Source organism: Vanacampus margaritifer, chromosome 15 (genome assembly GCF_051991255.1).
Source record: "Vanacampus margaritifer isolate UIUO_Vmar chromosome 15, RoL_Vmar_1.0, whole genome shotgun sequence".
In the NCBI taxonomy this organism is placed as follows: Eukaryota; Metazoa; Chordata; class Actinopteri; order Syngnathiformes; family Syngnathidae; genus Vanacampus; species Vanacampus margaritifer.
In genome coordinates this window covers 16868990-16893130 of record NC_135446.1, presented here as the reverse complement: position 1 = coordinate 16893130, position 24141 = coordinate 16868990, and the positions used below count along the sequence as shown (strand labels likewise).

The following is a 24141-nucleotide window of genomic DNA, read 5'->3' as shown; positions in this document are numbered from 1 at the left end:
TGATAAACCTTTGGCACTAGGGCCAAAACGTGTATTTTTATCTTAGATGTTCTCAATGGCCAGTCCGCCAATTTAATATGCGCACCGCAGTATTAAAACCAGTATGCAAAGACCTTCAAATGCTGTCAATCAGCAGATTAAATTAACACAAACGCATACTCAAAATTTGACCTGGAGCAACATTGAAAGGTGGAGGAGGAAAATAATGTAATAAAAAACTGAATCCAATCAAGAGTCCTCAAACACCAAGGGCTCTTTAAACACATGACATCCGCCACCGCACTTAGTCACCGCTTTGAATAAAGCATCACAATGCCGAGTTGACTTCGCTTTTAGCAATTAAGTCAAGTGCTTGATCATAAGCATCGCTGCATCTACTGTTCCATGTCCAAAAGATTCATCACTCACACATGGACACTTCATTAGCTGTTCCAGATGCATTAATTACTGCTCTACCCAGCTAGACAGTTAACGTAGGGGATGTTTTGATATGATCTTTTCTTTTGTTTTTGTAAAACTGTAATCGACAAAGTAGAAATACAGTACAACATTAGAACAATGTTTATTATGTCTACCTTCAGGTTTGGGGAGTAACGCAATACATGTACTGCCGTTACGTAATCAGATGACATTGATGGGAATTGTATTCCATTCCAGTTACAGGGAAAAACATGTTATCAGATTACAGGTACATTTATTAAAAATGGGTATTACAATTTCTATGATAAAAAATCAAGATTTTATCAAAGAGAGAGAGAGAGAGAGAGAGAGAGAGAGAGAGAGAGAGAGAGAGAGAGAGAGAGAGAGAGAGAGAGAGAGAGAGAGAGAGAGAGAGAGAGAGAGAGAGAGAGAGAGAACGCCCCGCCCCCGCGATTGGGACCGGTATATCGGGGGAGGTGGGGACAAACGAATTGACTAGTCGTGTCCTCCACACGCGGGCAGTTTGAAAAAGCTTCACGGACGGGAGGGGGAAATGGCGACCGGTATTCACTGGAACTTACTCGGAGCGAAAATTTGAGCTGAGAGTCCAGCGGCATGCTACGCGCTGTAGCTTCTTGCTAGCTAGCCCGCTAGCCTACAACCATAATGTGAGTTACACCTTCCAAACAAATCTTCCTCCCACCAGTTCACTATTTTAACATCATACACAAAATATACACAGCTAAACTTGTGACTGGGATAAAAGTTCATTTTGCAATTGTCACACATCGTCATCATAATTGGATGGATGGATGTCTATCTATCTATCTATCTATCTATCTATCTATCTGTCTGTCTGTCTGTCTGTCTGCTAGCTAGCTAACTGTGAGGTGTGGTTGCTATATTAGCATACATCTGTGTCAAAATGTGAAGAAAAAGTTTCAATTAACACACCGTAAAGTGCAGTTTTTACAGTGTTCAGAACATGAATTATACTATAAAACATGAATTAAAATAAACAACAAAGGTATGCTAACGTAGTTACAGGAGCTTAATGATTAGCAAAACTCACGTCTGCTAGCATAAAATGCTAACGTCTTAAATTACTCATCTTGAACACATGAATTTTCTTGTTAACATATTTTTTTTTTATTGGCAAATTACACATTTTACCACAGCCTTATGTAGGCAATGAGTACACAATCTGATACACACTACACATTTGACCACTGGAGGATGCTAATAAACAACATACACTCAATGAAAATACAACATTACAACAAAACCATTACATTAAAAACCAACAAGGCCTCTATGACTCAATAATAAACAATCACAATTGTTTTCTATTGGTGCCTAAAATTTAAACCATTGCCATTTGTACGGGAAATTTGTTGCCCCAAGGTGCTTTCAATGATTTTAAGTTAAGTCATCTTTATTATGGGACTGCTGAAAGCAGCACATATTACTCTCCACCCTAGAAAATCCCAAGATTTTTCCGCAAAAATGCGGCCCGTACCGTAGATCGCACCGGGACAAATGAGGTATCAAACGATGCGGCTCGATCTGACTCGGTGCGGCATTACTTTTCTAGGAATTCCGAGTTACCATGGCGACGCAATTCCCCAAAAACTCCCATAGGAAATGAATGGAGAAAGGGGGAACAAATTACAGATCAAGCACCTTTTTCCAAGACACGCTGCGCACTCATACGTTATCCGACTGATACGAATTTTAGCTCATTTTGTAGGAATTTTTCCCATCTTTAGCTCAGTGTCGAAATCTTTTTTTAAGGAATGAAAGCTCTCCCCCCTGTGCGGGTTCAAAGACAGTGAGTGAATTAGGCTTTTACCGCACTCTGTTGACCAATTAACTTTAGAGTGGCAGGAAAAAAGAAAAGTCTACTTCTATTTGCAAAAGTTTCACTTCAACTCGTCACCATGGCCACAATCTTTGCTCACTAGACATCAAATTCTCACATTTTGTAGTCACGAGTGTCTTCTTTCAGACAAACTAACTTTTATTTGGCTAAGGTGTCATTTAGTACCTTTATTTTCACTTTAAGCTAGGACAAGTCGGACCAACTCGCCTATCTCTTCCATGTTAAATTCAGGCGCCTTTCGCGCTTCATTTCTGATAAATCATAAGTTTTCAACCTGCTCTCATTTGGTCATTTTTCATCCGATTAAAAAAAATGAGAACATGCTCGTGTTCCCCAAACCCTTGCCGTTCTAACGAGCCATTTCTTGAATCTGTATCTTGAACCGTTGAGTTGTGAGAGGCTTTTGTTCAAGGGGTGCGTCTCTCATACAATCTCAATGGAATGTGGGGCGCGTGACGGCTCCAAGTCAAAAATGGGTGTGCGTTCTTAAAGTGACAGTGACATATTTTTAGATTATGGTTAACTTCCACATTTCTTGACCGATTCCAGTCATTTAAATTTTAAACTGTTCAGCTCATTTACATTTTTTTAAATACATTTTCAGGGACAGTGAGATACTTTTAGTTGATGTTGATTATGGTTAACTTCCACATTTCTTGAGCGATTCCAGTCGTTTAAATTTTAAACTGTTCTGCTCATTTACAAGAGTCAGCAGTCCCATTCAAAATTTCCGCGGGAATTTTTCTAGTTTTAAATAATATTAAATAATGTTAATAAACATTGAAATAAGAGGTTATGATGTCAAGGAAGTAGGACATCTTCACCAAAGGGGGTCTCGCATAGGGCGCTAATCAAGCTAGGACACGTTCCCCCTTTATGACTGTAACATCCGCTAGAGGAGCTGACAACGACATTGATATAAAACATTTTATGTGCGCCTCCTTGTGCCTTTTTTATCACCGCCATTTGTAGCGCAGTGTGCGTGTCAAGTGGAGATATGTTGTAAATATCCGCAGATCACACGTGTCATGTTGTTGGCCACGATAGACAAGCGAGCGCTTGTGTGCGCGAAGGTTCACTACGTGGGCGGGCATTTTGTCCTCCGCTGTATCTTCTCTCTTTGAAAGTGAAGTGCTCCTTCAGAAACTTAGCGAGGCAGCCGGGGATCCTCGTTTGCGGCAGGTGGGGGCATTGTGGCCTCGCTCGCCAGTGTGTTCTAGTGTAAAAAGATGTTACAGTGAAGGGAGAAAATGAGTGAATCTTCTTCACATAACTTAGCCATTGTTGGTTGTGTGTGGAATCATATCCTCACCCCTCCTTAAACAGACTTCCCATGACCCAAAGGTGCAGCAATCAGAAAGCAGACAGTAAATGAATAATAAAGAGGCTATTATGTGTAGCTCCGTTTCAAATGGCCACTCTCCTCCATGTAGCCAAGTCTTACTGTGAGGCTAATTGAGACCTTGCCGGCACTTAAGTCTCAGGTTCATGTGTAGGTCCTGACTTCCATCAAGCTATCACGTTAAGCCTACGTCTCCACGGCGGCGCACGATGTTTAAAGACAGCTAAGAAGGTGGAGGTAATTGCTGGTTCTAATGAGATTTTACGAAAGCTGAAGTGACATCTCATCACTATTAGCAAATAATTGCCAATGGAGACGTAACCTTCCTGGTGTTGGCGATACCAGTGGACAGTATCTGAGCTGGTGGCGGTCTCCTTTTCGGCTTATCTGGCACTCTCAGCCTTGTGTTTACTAAAGAGGCGTAAACAAAAGAAAGTGTGCAGTCAGCTCACAGAGGCAAATCACACGCCACTCACTGTTAACATACTTAGCTTGTCCATAATTGAAACATAATTGTAATAATAATAACATAATTGAAAATGGCTGCTTTTGCGCTGCCAACATCAGCATCGCCACAAGGCTTCCCTCAAGGGGATTTACTTTTTTTATTTGTTTCAGGCGCGGCCCCGCCTTCCCCCTTCTCGCACCGTTCCGTCGATCTCGTTCTGTTTCTTCTTTAATAGCTCTTTTCTGTGTCAATTCACACTTCACTTGCGGTTGCTCAGAATGTCAATTTTGAGAGAAAATGCGCCTTTGAGAGCCGTTTCTCCATCTCAGCCATCATAAAACCGTCGGCTCGATGTGAGCGCATGTACGCGTTTTTGTTTGTGTGTTGGGCTTGCCCTCCAGGCGATGATGACACTTACTCATCCTTAACCATCACACGTTGTGAATGTGCACCGCCACGACAAGTGGGTGTCGCATCTGGCATGTCTGCTTGTGGCAATACCTTTATGTAGTTTTGTGTATCACCTGTAATTTTGCTGGAATGGAACCAGATTTGATGATCCACCACTTGAACCCAGTCCTCACAGCAAAAAAATTGGAGTGTTAACATTTCAGAGTGAAATTTTTGGGAGTTTATTTTAACTCCTGAAGTGTAATTTTGTAATATTTTCAGAGTTAATTGGTGTTATTTTACAGAGTTGATCACCCAGTGTTAGATTAACTCTGAAGAGATATAACTCATCCCTGCCTTTGCACCTGTCAATGAACGACGAAGAGTAATTGCTGTTTAACACTGACCAGTGTTGAATAGTATAAAATTTTAACTACCGTCAGAGTTGTTTTTATCCTAGCGTAAAAAAAAAAAAAAAACACTTTCAAAAATGTTGTTTTAACACTTTTGAGGTGTCAAATATAACTCTGTAGGTGTTGAATTAACACTGCCAATTTTGCAGTGATGTTTTGCGGAAGCAAGTGGCGTTCTCCTCACAGGATTTTTGATCCCCCCATTATGTATTCACCTCACTTTGTTTCTTGTATCCTACTTTTTCTGTGATGCAAATCAATTCATCTGACAGATGAAACACTGCCGAATATCTCGCTGATTTATCACCCGAAACACATTTCGGTGGAGACATTTTTATACGAGCTGCATCATCGCAGTCAATAAGCACAGCTAATTGGTTTCATCCGGCAATATAGATCGGAGGTGTGCACTAACGAATGTGCGGAGAAGCAACTGAATGGGGAGGGTGCAAATCCAGGTCCAGAGAGTGAATATGTGATATCTGTAATATGTGAGCATTCATTTTTAAGTGTAATGTTGGACGATAAGTTTAAAATGAAAGTGTCTTCAGGTCAGAGTTCAGTTTCTTCTTCTATGATGCTGGTGGTGTTTCTCATTTCATGTTTTGATGTTGTCACCCCCCCCCACCCCCCTCACAGGAAAGGAAGAATCCGTAGCAACCTTCAAGGGCAACGAGTTCTTCTGCTACGACCTGTCGCTGACGCCGATCCAGAGCAGCACGGACGAGATCACGCTGTCGTTCCGTACGCTGCAGCGCAACGGCCTCATGCTGCACACGGGCAAGTCGGCCGACTACGTCAACCTGTCGCTGAAGAGCGGCGCCGTCTGGCTGGTCATCAATTTGGGCTCCGGGGCCTTCGAGGCCCTGGTGGAGCCCGTCAACGGCAAGTTCAACGACAACGGCTGGCACGACGTGCGCGTCACCCGCAACCTGCGCCAGGTAAACACGCAGCGCCCGTAAAATCCGGCGCTTTTGGATGGCTAGCTTATGTATGCTAGCTGATTTACTGCACTCACAGTAGAACGGATGTTTCCTTCCTACCTATTAATATCTTTGCTTGTGTGATCATCTCTCACTTTAAGCAAAATTTGTTTTTCAGGGTTGACAGTCTGCTATTTCCTTTCTTTTTCCTCTAAGAAACTAACAAGAGTTCTTTCACCATTTAGTTCAAGGCTCTTTATCATTTCATTAGGCCCTCATTGAAATTATACTTTTTGCTTCCAGAACATGACTGGAGGAGAATGGAACCCTGACTTGGTCCATATTTTTGCATTTTTTTTTTTTTCAATTTAAACAAGACAAACAGTAGAACACGCAAATGCAAAATGACAATGCTAGCAATTTACCCATCTCCTGATGTCCTTCACTAGGCCACGCCCCTTAAAGGCACACATGCAACACACAAATACATATGTTCTAACAGTGACTACATGGAACAAATATTTAAAGACAAAGTAATTTGTAAAGTTTATCTTTTGTAGAGATGGGCGAGTACCGATTGGGGGTGTCAGTATTGGGCCGGTACCCGCCCTTATTTCAAGGTATCGGTAATCGTGTTGTGGCTGTTTTGAAATTAAAAGAATAGAAAATTGTCATTCATTTCATGCAATTTTAAGAACAATGTTGTCTTAAGATTTGCACTCTAAAAACAGTTAGCTCAAAAACAGAACTGTCATACGGTTACATTTTTTAATGAGATCATCATATTTTAGAATTTTGATTAATCACGATTAATCGCTTAATATTATTTTTATTTTTTTATCAATGTACTGTATTTTGCCCGCCAAATTTGACGAGTAACTGTTATGTGTTAATTATTTTGACATTTAATGTTATGAGGACGTCTTCAACACTAATATGTACAGTATATCTAAGTTGGTTCAGACTAGGGGTGTTAGAAAAAATCGATTCGTTAATCTATCGCAATATTACATCACGCAATTCTCGAATCGATTCAATGCGGCCGAACCGATTTTTAAACAAATTTTTTATGGAAATGTTCAACAAAACGTCTTACTTAGGGTTAGCATTCACACATTAAGCATGGAAGAATGTTATATTAACTCTTTGACTGACAAAAATGTTAAATAACATTTAGTAAAATCCTACAGAGGAGTGCCAAAGACGTTAAAAGACGTTTGTTTCAAAACAGAGGTGAAACTAACCATTTTCTATTGTTGATTACTGAAAAACGGAATAAGGTAGAAACAAACTTTTTTTTCTGATGAAAGATGAGAGTCCAATTTTTCATTTGGTAGTACGTGTGTTTCCATTTGTCCAAACACATAATTTTATGTGGACCTTGAAAGATCAGTCAAAATGCTTAAATCGGCTGGCACCCACGGCATCCCTTTTCTGAAAACGTCTGGCAGTCAAAGAGTTAATGGAACATTAAGCCTTAATATTTTATTTCAGTGCTGTTCAAACATGAAACAGACGAAAACCTGTTAGGCTCAGTTACAAGCCTGAATTTTCAGATAAATAAATTTTCATACAAATCTTACAGTGTACATGTACAAGTTTACTGATTTGTATCTTCTAAATTTGAGTAAAAAAAAATAGCAATAACCAATTTATAGATCCGTATCGGGATTAATCGGTATCGAATCGAATCGTGACCTATGAATCGTGATACGAATCGAATCGCCAGGTACTAGGCAATTCACACCCCAAGTTCAGACCAATACACATAATGCAGGACGGCCTCAGTGCGTTTCTCACACTTCTATTTAATGATGAAGATTGGTTGGGAGCGTTCACCAGGTTTTCTGGCCTTCATGCCTGTGTGTAGCAAGTACCTGCACATCTCGTAGGTGCTGAGATCATCACTTGGCACTTGCCGAGTGCCTCGGTGAGACACAATCAATTTCACTTACACTCGCCGTGCTTACTAGCTCACATTTTGGAGGCTAATTATAATTGGAACGAATGGCTTGTCAGAGCTAATAATGGCCAGTGCGGGTGGCTCAGAATGCCAAAACAGGCCAACGTGCATTAAAGCCAAACAGGGTTCCTGAGAGTGAAGTTGTGGCAAACTCGATGAACCCTCACCCCATCTCCAAGTGACGAGCCACGCAATTTACCAACGTGCGGCGCTGTGCAGCTTGCGTGTCAAATCAGCAGAGCGAGACCAGCCTAATGACTTTGAAAAGCCGTCACGAGTTTGAAAGCTTTGCGGCATTAAGCGAGCCACCTACCCACCGAGTGCACCATAATGAGCAACACGTGCACACGCACATATTGTCTCTCTCCACTACTTTCATTTCAAAGGAACGCATAGCTTCAAACATTTAGAAACTTTATACATCTGTTAATCCTACGTGGATTCACTTGAAATTGAGGATTATATTGGATCAGATTAGTTGACGCTTTCTTTTTGCTTAAGATTTTTATTTTTTTAATAAATCAGAGGTGAACTAACTTTCGTGGACGAGGGTCACATTTGAATTTAAACGGACATGAGGACGAGGTCATATATCGTTCCATTACGTATAAAATATTTTTAACAAACTAAGCATTCATTTTTAAATAAAACAACAAAAATGTGTTTTTAATAAGATAAAACACTCTATGTACATGATTAATTAGAAAAATACAGTCATGACATATTTAAATCTAATGTAAAGATTTCAACCACATTTTTTGCTTCAATTCAGTGGAATTGTGCTGCTCCTTCTGGTGTGTGCGTCTTTGCCATTTGGTGCAGTATAATACAGATAAACAGTACGTGGAAATGCTCTCAGCTCCTCAGTAAGATAGTAATAATAACTAGAAAAATTCCCGCGGAAATTTTGAATGGGACTGCTGACTCTTGTAAATGAGCTGAACAGTTTAAAATTTAAATGACTGGAATCGCTCAAGAAATGTGGAAGTTAACCATAATCAACATCAACTAAAAGTATCTCACTGTCCCTGAAAATGTATTTAAAAAAATGTAAATGAGCTGAACAGTTTAAGATTTAAATGACTGGAATCGGTCAAGAAATGTGGAAGTTAACCATAATCTAAAAATATGTCACTGTCACTTTAAGAACGCACACCCATTTTTGACTTGGAGCCGTCACGCGCCCCACATTCCATTGAGATTGTATGAGAGACGCACCCCTTGAACAAAAGCCTCTCACGACTTAACGGTTCAAGATACAGATTCAAGAAATGGCTCGTTAGAACGGCAAGGGTTTGGGGAACACGAGCATGTTCTCATTTTGATGACCAAATGAGAGCAGGTTGAAAACTTATGATTTATCAGAAATGAAGAGCGAAAGGCGCCTGAATTTAACATGGAAGAGATAGGCGAGTTCGTCCGACTTGTCCTAGCTTAAAGTGAAAATAAAGGTACTAAATGACACCTTAGCCAAATAAAAGTTAGTTTGTCTGAAAGAAGACACTCGTGACTACAAAATGTGAGAATTTGATGTCTAGTGAGCAAAGATTGTGGCCATGGTGATGAGTTGAAGTGAAACTTTTGCAACTAGAAGTAGTCTTTTCTTTTACAGTACAGGGGGGAGAGCTTTCATTCCTTAAAAAAAGATTTCGACACTGAGCTAAAGATGGGAAAAAGTGCTTGATCTGTAATTTGTTCCCCCTTTCTCCATTCATTTCCTATGGGAGTTTTTTGGGAGTTTTTGGGGAATTGCGTCGCCATGGTAACTCGAAATTCCTAGAAAAGTAATGCCGCACCGAGTCAGATCGAGCCGCATCGTTTGATACCTCATTTGCCCCGGTGCGATCTACGGTACGGGCTGCATTTTTGCGGAAAAATCTTTTCTAGGGTGGAGAGTAATATGTGCTGCTTTCAGCAGTCCCATAATAATCACTGTGTAGAGGATAAAGAAAATATGACAGAGTATTGGTATGTCTGTTTAGAACTGTGGGTAAATTAGCTTTTTTTTTCGACATGGCCCTGGTTGATCTGTTTTGCTCCGCTGCCACCTGCTGCCCGTTTTTGTAATAACTAGCATTTCTTCAAGCGTTCTCTGCAGTTGAGAGGCTGCAGCAAAGCCTTGTGTATGCTCTAGCATAAAATAATAAATAAAATAAAATAAAACTTATAAATATGTCTTTGGGACACTTAAAACATTTAAAATAGAATGAATTTATACACTTTTGGGAGCAAATTAATGTAAATGCTCAGTGAGATACTTTATCTCGCGTTTATTTGGTGTGTAATTCCACTGCTGACACAAGATTGCTTAACACTGTAATTTTGAAAGAAGAAGAATGAAAACATGAAGTTGTTCATGTTCAGCCTAATTTTGTAGATCATTGAATATCAAAATATTTTCAATCCTGCTTTTTACGCCTACACGAAGTGACAGCTGTAGTTTAATGTTATAACGTACGTCTTTGGGCATGATTGTTGATGTCGTTTGTGAGATGATAAGTTGGTTAGTATGGAAAAACTGGATTTTGTTTACTACTTAGAGGGATTGGTAACCTGTTACACTATTTGTATTTTGTACAATATTGTTTTGTTATCCGTTGCGCTTGTTCCCTCTCAATAGATTATGTTTTGTTTTAATCCAAAAGTGTCTTTAAAGGTCCTTTAAAAATAGTGCCGTAAAGACTTTAAAAAAAATATGGCTTGGGAGTATTTAAAGAGGGTATTTCTATCATGGATTTCACTTAAAGCGGGGGTGTTTTGGAACGTAATAATTGCGATGGAGTGCAGATTTGGAGCCAGAACTAGCAAACTATATCAGCCAATCCGTGTCAATAAAAGTGTGAATCTCTCGTGGTGCTTTCTAGCAGATGGCGCAAGCGCCCTTTGACCCTAACTCTACTCCCCGTGCGTGTTTTAATCTGCTTTACATTTCTGTATGTTGCTCATGTATTCCACTGCTGAATAAATGTCTCCACGTTCTCATCCAAGAGGAGATAACTTGTCATCAGGCCCAGTTCTCCGCCTTTTTCGTCTGTTTTTGTAATTAATTACTTTGCATAAGCATAATGTCGCTGTCAGCAAAGTGCACAATGAGGTGAATCTCAGGATATGGGAGGGGTTTGAGGGGAAAAATTAAGGTCTACCAGATGACCACATGGTCGGAGCGCCGCCTGGTGGTGAGCGGGTGCACCACAAGTGACGTGATAATTGTGATGTTGTGGTGGTTCTTCCACACCAAACCCCCCAAACGGGAAAGCTGGAAAGGGGAATTTTCCATTGACGCTTGTCCACTTATGGACACGTGGTTTGTTTTTCCGGTGGGAGGCGGAGAGAATAAGAGTAGAGACAGCTTTAGCGGCGCTAGACGAAAGCAAAAGGAGAAAAAGAGAGACAACAGTTTGTTCCTCATCTAAGCGAAACACAACAGAGCCGACTTGTAATCCCCGATGTGACTTTACAAGCCGGAGATTCAACATGCAAGTGACAGAACTGGGCCAGTCGCTTTTTAGCCAGCGTCTGAAGAGACAGGCCGCCCAACTCATATCGCTTGGATTTCTCGCCTTTTAAACATCGACGCAAGGCTCGTTTGCATGACTTTTCCACCTGTAATCAGATAACATATCGATCGTTTGTGGCACAAAAGCACACTCAGTGATTAAGGAAACCACAATGAGGCGATAAAGTCTGAGAATGTGCCTCAGGTAAGGAAACTAAAAAGGGGAAATTATATTTGCAACAAACAGTGGATCTAAAAAGTCTACACACCCCTGTTCAAATGACAGGTTTATATATATATTTTTTTTAATGAAACCAAGATAAACTTTTTTTTCCAATAGGCCACAGGTATGGGAAAAACCTGTATAAGAAAAAAACTACTGAGATAATGTGATAGCAAAAGTGTGCACACCCTCTCAAAATTGTGCCTATTCAGAAATAACCAATTACATTCTCAATTGTGTTAAATGGGAGTCAGCATACACCTGCCACCCTTTCAAGTGCCTCTGATAAACCCCAAATAAAGCTCATAATTCCCTCCACCACCTCTTTTCAATTACTTTAATCACTGTTTTTTTTTTTTATGCTGTTGTAAGTGCCAATTTTGGAATTACAGTTATGGCCAATACGTTCATAAGAATTTCCCAAACGTGTGGGAATATTTGTCCAATTTTTCAATTGAGGGGTACACATTAATGGTGGAAAAAAGTTTTCTTAGTCTTAGTCTGTTTTTCTATTACAGAAAAACTAAGCATCTGAACACGGGTGTGAATATTTTTTATATCCTCTGTGTGACACATCCATCTTATATATTCATCTTTTTGACGTATGATGATTGACCATCTTTCCCTATAGGGTATCCTGGCAATGCTGTCAAAATTGGAAATGTACTAACTCTACTACAGTGTTTTTCTTTCCCCCGTTTTTCAGGGTGTGCAGCAAATACTAAAGCTTCCTTTTTTTATTAATCTACATATTACTGATTTGATTGATTACCTTTCAATCTGAATTTGGGCTGATTTGTGTCCAATTGCAGCAATTTCCAATGAATGTCTCTCGTATCAAGGATCCGCAAAAAAAAAATGTCACACACACATACATACACACACCAATTAGCCAATCACGACAAGCCACAAGTCCCTGTGTCTAAATTTTGCTAACTCTTGTCTCTTTTACTAACAACAAAGTCTAAATTTGTTCCAGTTTGATTCTGTTCATTGGTGCTTTGGTTTGGCCTCTCCAGTTATGATTTCCACTAACTAACACTGTGTCATCCACGGAATGTCAACCATTCTACTTAACCTACAACGTAACATACTAACAAATGTGTTATCCTTTTTCCCCCCTTTTTCCTTTACTTTTCTAGATAGATAGTGTAGTTGCTCAACAGCTTTCTTTATTTCTTGATTTGGATATTAATTGCCACATTAGGGAGCTTGATGCATTATTTTATATTTATACAATACTGTAGTGTACCTTTTGAGAGAAGATGGCTTTTCTTCAGTCTCCACTTTTTGGGAGCGGGGCTTAAAATGTGTTCTCCTGAGTTTAAGGTTGGTCATTTTTTTTCCCCTTCCTCCCCCCTCCCTGTTTTCTCCCGTAGCACGCAGGCATTGGACACGCTATGGTAAACAAACTGCATTATATGGTAGTTATCATTCTAACTGTCTTATAGTTTGGTTTGTCCTTCTGGGTTTTGTTTTTTTCCCCGTTTCTCTTCTGTTTGCTTTTCAACGTTCAATCCGCCATCAGGTAGCTGCCAAACTCTGCCTCCTTTATATTTTGATACATGTTTTTATTTATTTTTTTTTTTTGCCATCCAGTACTCCCCTACCTTTTTAAACACACATCCAAAGAGGTCTACATCAAAATTCTAATATGTATTTTCCAGACTTTTTTTTCCCCCGCTCTTTTTTTTATACCCCCTTTTCCCCTTTAAATCTTTATTTTTTTCTACTTCCTATACTTATCCCTATGAAGAAATAAAGAATTTTACTCCAATATACCTCAATTAAGCTTTAGAAAAGTGTTTCGTTTTGGGTTATTTTTCCTTTTACTTCCCCCTCCTGATTTCTTTTTCCAAGAACAAGCCCCAAGACGTGAGCGCACACAGCAGACTTGTAAAGCGGGTGAACAAACATCCTCTGATGGTGCCTCCAGTGAATGTCAGCATAGCACAAACATTCTCTCACGTTGATATATTCATTTGAAAGATTGCTTTCGACTAGAGCACTGTGCCATGTCTCCATGATCTCCATGATCCATCCATGTGCCAGAAATTGGATAAAATGGATGTATAGTATAATAGGCAAAACAAAGAGATGCTGTTCCACTAGATGGCAGTTTACGCATGTGTCCAGCTGTTGCTATTCATACAACAGCATAGCTTATATTAAAGTAAAGTAAAGTAAAAAATACAATTGTATATTTGACACACAACGTGTCTTAAAGCCTTTCTAGAATATTTCCCACTGTGTCTTCTTCCAAGGGCTTTTTCACGCCGTGTACAACGAGGCGCTCTAAAGCGGCCACACCAACGTGAAGCCCGGTCTAAACGCTGGCTGTCACATTGGACTTTTGAATTGAACTTTCAAAAACTGTTTTCTCTTCTGCTTGTCTCTGTGTGATCTGTGCACACTCGCAGGCAACAATGAGGCACTCTAAAGCGGAAATTAATTGATCGCCAATGATCAGCAAGTCTAGTAAACTTCCTGTTATGGTGGATAGATGGATCGATAGATAGTCTTTCACTGGGGATGCCATCAATCAATTTTAGTGATCTGCGCTGCAAGAGCTGGACTGTGTGCAAGCGAGCAGTCATTAATACTAACACTAACGTGCACTTCTGCATGACACCCCTTTTCTCAAAAGATTACATTAAGTATATATGTATATGTATATATCATGGCTAAGATATATACATGCATATATCAATACTTCTAATATAATCAATCCGGCCACACGACACTTTAGCCGCAACACTCCCCCTCTTGTGCTGTTTTTTTTCCCCCCTCTTGTTTGGTTCTTTTTTAAATTAACCAACTAAAACCAATAACGACCTCGCACATGGAAACAAAGGGAGGGGGGCTAGGAGCTGGGGGAGAGAGGACCGACACTTCCCACTTTGCATTGTGTTGCATTGAGAGTAACAAATGCTAAATCACTAGTTACAAAAAAAATAAAAATTGGCGTGATGATACAATACACGGTGACGTCCTTGCGCTCCTCGCTCTTGTCCCCCCTTCCTATAAATAATAATAAATCATATTTGCTGAGTTAATCCGTGACGTGGTTCCCATCCTGTATTCTTTGAATGCGTCTATGTCTGGTGTACATCCTCACTGTGTTTTAATCAGATCATGAATGATTCTCCCCATACGTGTCCTGTCCAGTTCCATATTTATGCATATTTCCATATTAAGTGCATGGCTTGTGCATCACCTTTTCACAACTTGAATGGATTCTTTTATTCATATTTTATTATTAAATTCAAACACCTTAAGTCCAAACTTGGCTTTGGTTTGAGCAAAGAATCCGTAACCCATTCTCTCGACTAATTAAATTAAGATTTAACCGAAAACTAGAAATAAAAACACACAAATGTGCTACTAATCTAACGTACGTTGTTGCAAGTGTACTAACAACCATTTTTGTGTCTGCCTTCCCCTTACTGACCACAGTACTAACCGATTGTGTTCACAACCAAACAAACCCTAACCTGCCCCTGCACTTTGGACCTCTACTAACACACCTGTGGGGCTGACACGCACGCATAAACACAAAATTCTAATCTGCCAGACATCTATTGAATCTCCCCTATCACTCTCTTTGACTCTGGCTTTGCCTATTAATAACGTGGATGTTATTTATATGACATTGAGTTTTTCTGCAGATGTGCCAGAGAAGGTAAGTTAACCTTTTTACGTGTATGCCCAAAAAACAGTTAGCTCAATAACAACCCAACTATGTGTCAAAAAGGGACTAAACGCCACTTGGGTTGTTTTGACACAACTTTTTGCTTATTCAATTAACCCAAAATGTTGAGTCAAATGAATTACCCAAATCACTTCCAATATGTTGGGGTAATTTTGTGTGGGTTATTCATTATTTTGACACAAAATGTTGAGTCAAATGAATAACTTATAAAACAAAAAGTGGGTAATTTTCTACAAAGCAACTTACAAAATGGGTTGTTTTGTAGGTTATTGGTTTGACCCAAACAGTTGGGTCAAATTCATAGCCCAGTTGGGTCAAGAATAACTTAAATATGACACAAAAAGAGACCAGTTGCCACTTTTAACAATTTTTTTGGGCGTTATTCATTCGACCCAATATTTTGGATTTTACATTTAATCCAAAATTTTGGGTCAAATGAATAACCCAAACTACACCCACTATTTTGGGTTCTTTAGTGGATTATGCATTCATTTAATCTAAAAACTTTTTTGTGCAATCATTCATTTGACACAACTTTTTGTTTCAAATTAATAACCTAAAAAACAACCCAATTATGCAGGGGGGTTTTACCTAACAACTTTTTTTTAAGGTTTATGTTGGTGTTGTTTTGTACATTATTTATTTGACCCAAAAAGGTTTTCATTTGACACGATTTTAACCCAAAAAATGTGGTCAATTTTACCTAAGTGGGGTGGGGCCCTTTTTGACCTATAATTGAGCTATTTCTGACCCACCTGTTTTTAGAGCTTGTTCATTCTTGCATTGATTACAAATGTAGTTTGTCCACTGGCACCCCCTGCAGGTGTGGAGTTTCATCGAACATCATATTTTGAGGATTTATTTGAAAATGCATTGCTTTGAAAAATAACATGCCCTAACTCTTAAATGTTGTTGAAATAATAACTGCAGCATTTTTGCACATGTCAATATGTAGCATTTCTGCTGACTGTTGATTGCTTCTTTTTTGTCCATTTGATTGAATATTCCTCCTTGTATGGAGACCTTCATAGGTGTCTGGCAGTTTTATCATTCAGCAACTTCATTCACAAACAAAACATCACAATGTGCAGCCAAGGAGTGAAGCTCAAATCTTCACTGCAAGCTTCAAAAAGAAAAGAAAAATGAAGAAAGGGAGAAAAAAAAAAGGGGGAGCAACAGCAGACATAAAAATGAGTTGCTTTGTTTAGAAGGGAAGCACAACAACAACAAGAATAAAGAAATGTGACCTTCAGCTGAGAAGAACCTGTAGAGTGCAGTCGCGGAGAAAAAGATATGAAATACTGTACAGGAAAAGAAGAAATAATAACACAACTGTAATTGTACATTACAAACAAATTGTTACTGAACCATGTAAGACATTTTTTCCAGATGTGTTAGGGGAAGTAATCTGCGCTTTTTGCTTTGTCAGCATTAAAAATTGCAAACCACAATATGCAACCATGCGTGAAAGGAACTCTAAATATAAAATAAACAAGATAATTGAACAAGTGTAATACTGCACTCTAAAGGGAAGCGGACATTTTGTCAAAACTAAAAACAAGCATGTACCCGCACATAGGGCACAAACCAGCCAATCACTCAACTGTTTGTCCTCCACTGTTTTGTCTTCAATGCTCTAATTTTTCTCCCGTCTATTCCATGCCCCTCCCTCTCTTTATCTGTTCTGCTGTCACGCCTGTTGCCAGGTAACCATCTCGGTGGACGGCATCCTGACCACCACCGGCTACACGCAGGAGGACTACACCATGCTGGGCTCCGACGACTTCTTTTACATCGGCGGGAGCCCCAACACCGCCGACCTGCCGGGCTCGCCCGTCAGCAACAACTTCATGGGCTGCCTCAAAGATGTGAGTCTCAGCGGCAGGCGGCAAATGTAAAAAAATAAAAATAAATAAGTTCTGATTGAAGTTCTCTCACTAGCTATGCCAACCCTCAAAAACTAGTTAGTGTAGAGTGCCTCGTTGTGGGCCCTGAGTGCATGCACATCACGCAAAAATGCAAAAGGGCAAGAAGGGGTCAAAAGACAGAATAGTCAGATGTGACAGCCAGCATTAGGGCCAGGGCTTCCACTGATATGGCTGTTTTAGAGCGCCTCGTTGTCAGCCATGAGTGTTCGCATGCAGCCACTGTGCGAAAGACGGTAGCGCAGATGGTTTTGGTGAGTCTCATTTGAGGTGGGAGATGACAGGACCTGTTGGTTGGCTTTAGAGTGCATCGTTGTCTCCTGGTGGGTGTGATATATTACATCCATTACAAACATTAGCATTTCTTTTTTTCTTTCACATTGTTTGTCTCACCCAAGAGAGATGCACACCAACACACCCACGCAGAAGAAAATAAAGTATATGTTTTTTCCCTTTCTAGGTTTTACATCAGTGTTTAACAAGCTATCAAGAGGCACAATCACAGTTGAACGTATTATGCCCTTGTAAAGGTAATGACTTGTGTAGAGGCACGGCAACATGGTGCCACCGCATTTTCTCATAAAGCTGCGCTGATTGAATAAGTAATTACTTTTGCCATCGCTTTTAATGGATCTCGCCGTAATCGCCCTCTCTAACTTAATTATGCTTGTAGAAAAGACACTTTTTAGCATTCGCTTCGCTTAGCGGAAGGATCCCCCCTTAGGAGGAATTTAGCCACCCCTTCAAAGCAACATTCGGCGGCGTGGAAGGGGTCAAAGGAAATGTTAGCAAAGTTTCACATTTCATTTCAACATTTTATAAGAGGAAGCACATTTATCAGCAGTTTAGTTCTAAATGAGCAAATTGGCAAAGTAAGAGACACAAATCGTTTTTTTTCCGAGTCGGCTCAACATCTTGGCTTCAGTCAAGCTCTAACAAACACATCACTTTGTCTGTGTGAGTCGTGTCTGTGGAGGAGGGGGTGTCAGTGCGTGTGTTTCAGCTCGGCTTATCGGCGGCTCCGGCCCGTGGCGAGGCTTTCATGCAGACGCCGTGGTCAAACGCCTTTGACACGCTTCGGCAGCACCCTGCGGGCTGCGGAGGTCCAAAAAAAAAAAGAAAAAAGGAGGGCACTGAATGGCTTGAATGTGTGTGTGTTAGTGTGTGCGTGGGGGACACAAAGCCACACAATGCATGACCTCATAATGTGCATCAATGAGTTTGCGAGTGTGAAGATAAGCCGACGTTACGGTCGGTGTTCATGCTTCTGATCAGTCTCCAATTTAACGGAAGTGATGGGCACACTGCAGTGTGTGTGTGGTCACAAGTTGTGCGTTTTATGCCATGCAACACGTTTTTCTCTTTTTCTGCACCATCTGCCGCAGCCTTTACCCGCCCGCCCGAGACTGTGACCTTGCTATCTCCCATTTCGCACCCCCCCCCCCCCAACCCCCTTCCTTTTCTACCATCCGCCTCTCCATCACTCATTGTTTGCCTTTCTTGGAGGCACTTTTGTGTAATTAAGTCCCCGGTATAAGCGATGCAGTCGCTATGCCAGCTTTGCCATCCCGGCTGCGGCGCGGCCTAAATTAAGAATTGATTTCTTTGACTGATTCCTCACACTGGATGAATTTGCTCACCTCCCTGACTGCCGCAACCCCGCCCGTTCAACTTCATATTGATGTTCTGACAGCCTCCTCCCAGTGTCACCTTTTTTTTTTGAATGCGTGTGTGTGATAACATCTTTTTAGGGTTACGCTCACTCAATCCTCAGTCCTTCAGCCTTTCCACTTGTTGGACAGTTTATTTGGTACATAGATTCATGTTGTTAGAAATAAAATAATATCAGAGCTCTCTGAGTTCCTTTTAATATTCTTCTTAAGCAGGCAGACTGGAATCACTTTTTGTTAAAGTAACGGTTGCAGACTTGCAGTTCAGTAAGTACACACTGAAACCAATTACACATTCAAATATGTCATTTGAAGAGCGAGTTATAATGGTTTTGGATTTTTCATTATACTTTTTTTTCTTCAAATTCAGTTAGTTTTTCAAAATGCTTCTTTTTAGTTTACTTTAGATTAGTTTTAATATTAGTTTTAGTTTTTTTTTTTTAACTATGGAGTATTTGTTGAGTGCAACCTATTTTTTTTCTAAAGTTCACAATAAGCAATGTGTAATAAACAAATTTAAACTACAATTCCCAAATGACTATATGGCCAAACAGTAATACTGAAGTAAAGTAAATACATTTAAAATGATGTATGGAATTAACTGTCAAAGGTAAAAATGAAGGACAGACTGATTATTATTGTTGTTGTTGTTATTAGGGATGGGCGAGCACAGATACCAAATCTCAAGCCGATACTTGGCCCTATTTCAAGAAATCGGTACTTGCCTATTGTAGCCGTTTTACAACCAGGAGGTAGAAATTAGATGAATAGAAAATCGCTATTAATTTCATGCAATGTTAAAGCCCGCATCCCACTGAGGGGGCGCACGTTTGCGACACTAGCGAATGTAGATTCCACGTCTAGTTCGTTCAGGGACTAAATGTTCTCTAAACGTTCTTTAAACCGTTTTAATGGTGCTTGGAACAGTTTAAAAAAAAAAATTCTTGTCGCTAGAAAATGCTCTGTGGGATACGGGCTTAAAAAATGGCTATATTGTCAATGTTTTTTATTTTTTTTATTTATATATCAAAAGTACTAGTAGGTATTCAGTTATTTTTTTATTATTTATTTTGTTTTCATTGATAATAATGACATTGGTCAAATGCAGGTGCACCATGAAGTATTTTACCTCCTTTTTTTTTTTTTTTCCAGGAGAGCTCAGTATTGTTCATTCGATTTGACATCATCATTGCTCTCCTTTTTTTTTAAAAAACAAATAAATTAAAAAAAATTAATAAATGTTGTTGTTTTTTTTTTTTAAATATATATACATATATATACATATACACACATATATATATATATATATATATATATATTTATTTTTTTTTGTATGTGGGTGAGTATGTGTATGTGCGTGTGTGTGTGTGTGCGTGCATGCGTGCGAGTGTGTATGTATTCATCAGTTCACCTAAAGCCCATTAAAAAAAATCCCATACTAATAATATAATATAATAATAAATTGGCAAATGCAGAAACATCAATGTAAGTATTTTACCTCCTTTTGCAACAGGTGTCACATTGATCACTTGTTTTTTAACACCAAAAAGTTCAAAAATATATATTTTTTAAAAGTCAACCGTTCCAAACTCAGATCTGCAGCAGCTGAGGAAAACAGATGCATTGAGTGAGCCCATTGCCTGTGTGTGTGTGTGCCTACTTGTGTGTTGAGGGAGCATGAAGCAGCTCGGGAGGAAAACACACGTGCAACCGCGCGAACGCCGCCTCGCACCATTACCTGGAGGACAGTCGGCGCCTCTGAATGCTGTCTGGAAGGTGTTCAACAAATATAAGAAAACAACAAGAAGCAGGGATAATTTACTTTGCCCGTGGCTGGGAATCTATGATGAATGCAAAGACACAATTTGAGTGGGAACAATAGAGCCACCTTTCATCAAAGGCTGCCTGCGTCAAGGCTGCAGGCAACATTTGGAGAACGTCACCGTGTGTCTGCGGCTCCCTAGAAGCCTATTATGGCATCCGCACTGACATTCCTGAGCTGTTTTCTTTTTTCCGCTGCGCTTGTGTGCTTATTGTCATCGTTATTAGGCAGGCCCCCGAGCAACACTGACATCCCAAGTGGGAGTCGTCCAACGCGTGAAGGGCATTCTCTGCAAAGCGTTTGGCAAAATGGAACATTATGTGGATCTCTGGTGTAGTTCTGTGCTGAAGCTAAATTCTCACAAGGTCATATTTCAATATTTCATTCATCCGAAAATTGTTCCCCTCAAGGTGGTGTACAAGAACAATGACTTCAAGTTGGAGCTCTCTCGCTCGGCCATCCAGCGTGACCCAAAAATCAGCCTGAACGGCGACCTGGTGTTCCGCTGCGAGGATGTGGCAGCCCTGGACCCGGTCACCTTCGAGACCCCCGAATCCTTCATCTCGTTACCCAAGTGGAACACGAAGAAGACGGGCTCCATCTCCTTCGACTTCCGCACCACGGAGCCCAGCGGCCTTCTGATCTTCAGTCACGGCCGGCCACAGGCTTCCAAAGAGCAGAAGCCCGGGAGGGAGTTGAAAACGGATTACTTCGCCTTGGAGCTTCTGGACGGCTATTTGTACTTGCTGATTGACATGGGCTCTGGCAAAACCAAGCTGAAGGCCAACAACAAGAAGGTCAACGACGGGGAATGGTGTCATGTGGACTTCCAAAGAGAAGGAAGGAAAGGTAAGGAGTGTCATCTTGATCTGGATGCCACACGCCGGCAGGGCCGGATCGCCCATTTGGCGTCGTCACACCAAAAATCCAGTGAAAATTAACCTTCAATATAATTCTATTCAAAATATTACTATAAACTATAAAGCATTGAATTAACTCTTGAGGTTAGTTTCTATGTGGTTCTATATTTATGATGGTGTAAAAACCCAAGGTCAAACCCTCATTTGAAACCTTGACTCAGTTAAAAACTGATCTCACGCATTGTGACAGCTGAATTCTGCAACTCAATTTCTGTTGAAAATTGTGACCTTGCACAGAAGCCAAATCTTTCTTTGAATTGTTGACTCCTTTAAAACTTGACGTCACACATTCTGACAGCTGAATTTTGAGATCCGATTTTGGAACATCTGTTAAAAATCGTAAACCCTCCTTTGAAACCTTATTTGGAAACACGGACTCCTTTAAACCCAAGTTCACACATTCTTACAACTCAAATTTGTGATAGATGTAAAAAAATTGTGACCCTGAGCCAAACCCTAATTTGAAATCTGACTTTGAAACCTTCACTGAAACCAGAGAGCTGAATTTGTCATCTCAATTCTGGAACAACATTTAAAAACCATGAACCTGCATGGAAACCAAATCCTGACTACAAATGATGACTCCTTTAAAACCTGATTTCACACATTCCGACAGACTCCATTTTGGAACATTGGATAAAAATCGGGACCCTCTTCACTTCAATTCTGAGATGCAATTTTGGAACAACTGTAAAAAAAAAAAAATACAAAAATTTGACCTTGCATGGAAGCTAAACCTTACTTTGAAACTCTGACTCCTTTAAAACCTGAAGTCACACATTCTGACAGCTGAATTTTGAGACTCAATTTTGGAACATCTGTTAAAAATTGTGACCCTGCATGGAAGCCAAACTCTCTTTTGGAACCTTACTTTTAAAACCCGAGGTCCTACATTCTTACAGCTGAATTTTTCAACGCAATTTTGTGACAACTGTGAAAAATTGTGACCCTGAGCCAAACTCTCGTTTGAAACCTCACTTTAAAACCTTCACTTAAAAACCATGACCTTGCATGGTAGCCAAATCCTGACTCCAAACGCTGACTCCTTTAAAACCTGAAGTCACACATTCTGACAGCTGAATTTTGAGACTCAATTCTAGAACAATGGTTAAAAATTGACCTTCCATTAAAGCTAAACCCTACTTTGAAACCTTTCTTTTGAAATTCATACTCCTATATTTGTTATATGAAAGTAAAATAATTCCAATTAATTTTTATTATTATTTAATGCTAAACTAAAAAGTTAATGATGCTATCTGACTTTGGCACCATATAAAATCTCGCCTAGGGCGCCACATCGACTGTGCATATTTGTTTATTTCCATGCCTTAAGCTCATCTTGCGAGGCCTCGTTCCGTCTGTGGGCGCAAATGTGAACATCTGCATGTGTGACTGATGAACAGCGTCCATGTGGTCTTCCTTCTAATGGCACGCTGTAAACGAGAAAGTGTGTGACGAAGCGTGTGCGTCTGTCGGCATGTGATCTCACTGCTGCACCCGCTGTAATTGGCTTTTAATAGAAAATGAAGACAGAGCCGTTAATCACAGAAAGAGAGCTCGAAAGAGAGGTGGGGGGCTTTGCTTCACCCGCTCCCTGCTGCATTCTGCTTTCTTTCTCCTCCATTTAGCTCGTGAGCAACACATTAGACAGATGCACCGTCTCACGCTCACTGCTTGTTTTTGCACCGTCACATTCACGCAAACCCGATTTCATCCCGTTTCAGGGTCCATCTCGGTCAACAGCCGCAATATGCCCTTCAGCTCGCCAGAGGGCAGCGAGATCCTGGACTTGGACAGCGACATGTACCTGGGCGGCCTTCCCGAGGCCAAGACGGCGCTCATTCTGCCGCCTGAGGTGTGGACGGCGCTGCTCAACTACGGCTACGTGGGCTGCGTCCGCGACCTCTTCATTGACGGCAAGAGCCGCGACGTTCGACGCTTGGCCGAGATCCAGAGCGCGCTGGGCGTTAGCAGCTTCTGCACGCGCGAGCTGCAGAAGCGATGCAGCAGCACCCCCTGTGGTAACGGCGGGTTGTGCAAGGAGGGCTGGAACCGCTACATATGCGATTGCACCAGCACAGGATTCCTTGGCATCAACTGCGAGATAGGTGTGTTTCGGGGATATTGAGAGAGACTCAGTCACCTAAATTAATATGAAATCATCCTAAAATACTGGACAATTTAGTTGGGCTCTGACTTAGCATTTATGTTTAACTAAAAGCTCATGGCACACCACCAAACTAAAATGTCCCCAAAATAGTACTATAATAATAGAAACCCTAAAGGGCCACAAATACTCTTTTCAATGAGGTTTTTTATTTATTTTTTTATTTTTTTTATTTTTTTTTCAGGAGGTTTGATTATCAAGATCAGACAGGTCACGTACACACTAATGACGCATTCTGGTACAGCAAATATAATTATTAATATAATTATAATATATATATATATATATATAATTATAATTGATAATGCTAACAAGGTAATTTTGTGTTTGTGTAGCACAGAGCATAATTGTTCTGTCAGTCAGGGCTGGAGTGGAACTCATTTTCCGTTTCATCGCTAGACCAGCCCATTTTAGTTTTTTATTAA

The 24141-nt window shown here is 40.3% G+C and overlaps 1 protein-coding gene across 1 annotated transcript in view; it reads left to right on the top strand.

Annotated features, from left to right (window-relative positions):
* The window catches only part of nrxn2b (neurexin 2b), a 363379-nt gene that overhangs the window by 183424 nt on the left and 155814 nt on the right, over positions 1-24141 (top strand). Inside the window, exons 10-14 of the mRNA XM_077544145.1 lie at positions 5535-5836; positions 12880-12903; positions 16919-17080; positions 21040-21478; positions 23274-23657. Of these exons, the coding sequence (XP_077400271.1) occupies positions 5535-5836; positions 12880-12903; positions 16919-17080; positions 21040-21478; positions 23274-23657 (1311 nt within the window). The remainder of the gene's footprint in view (positions 1-5534; positions 5837-12879; positions 12904-16918; positions 17081-21039; positions 21479-23273; positions 23658-24141) is intronic.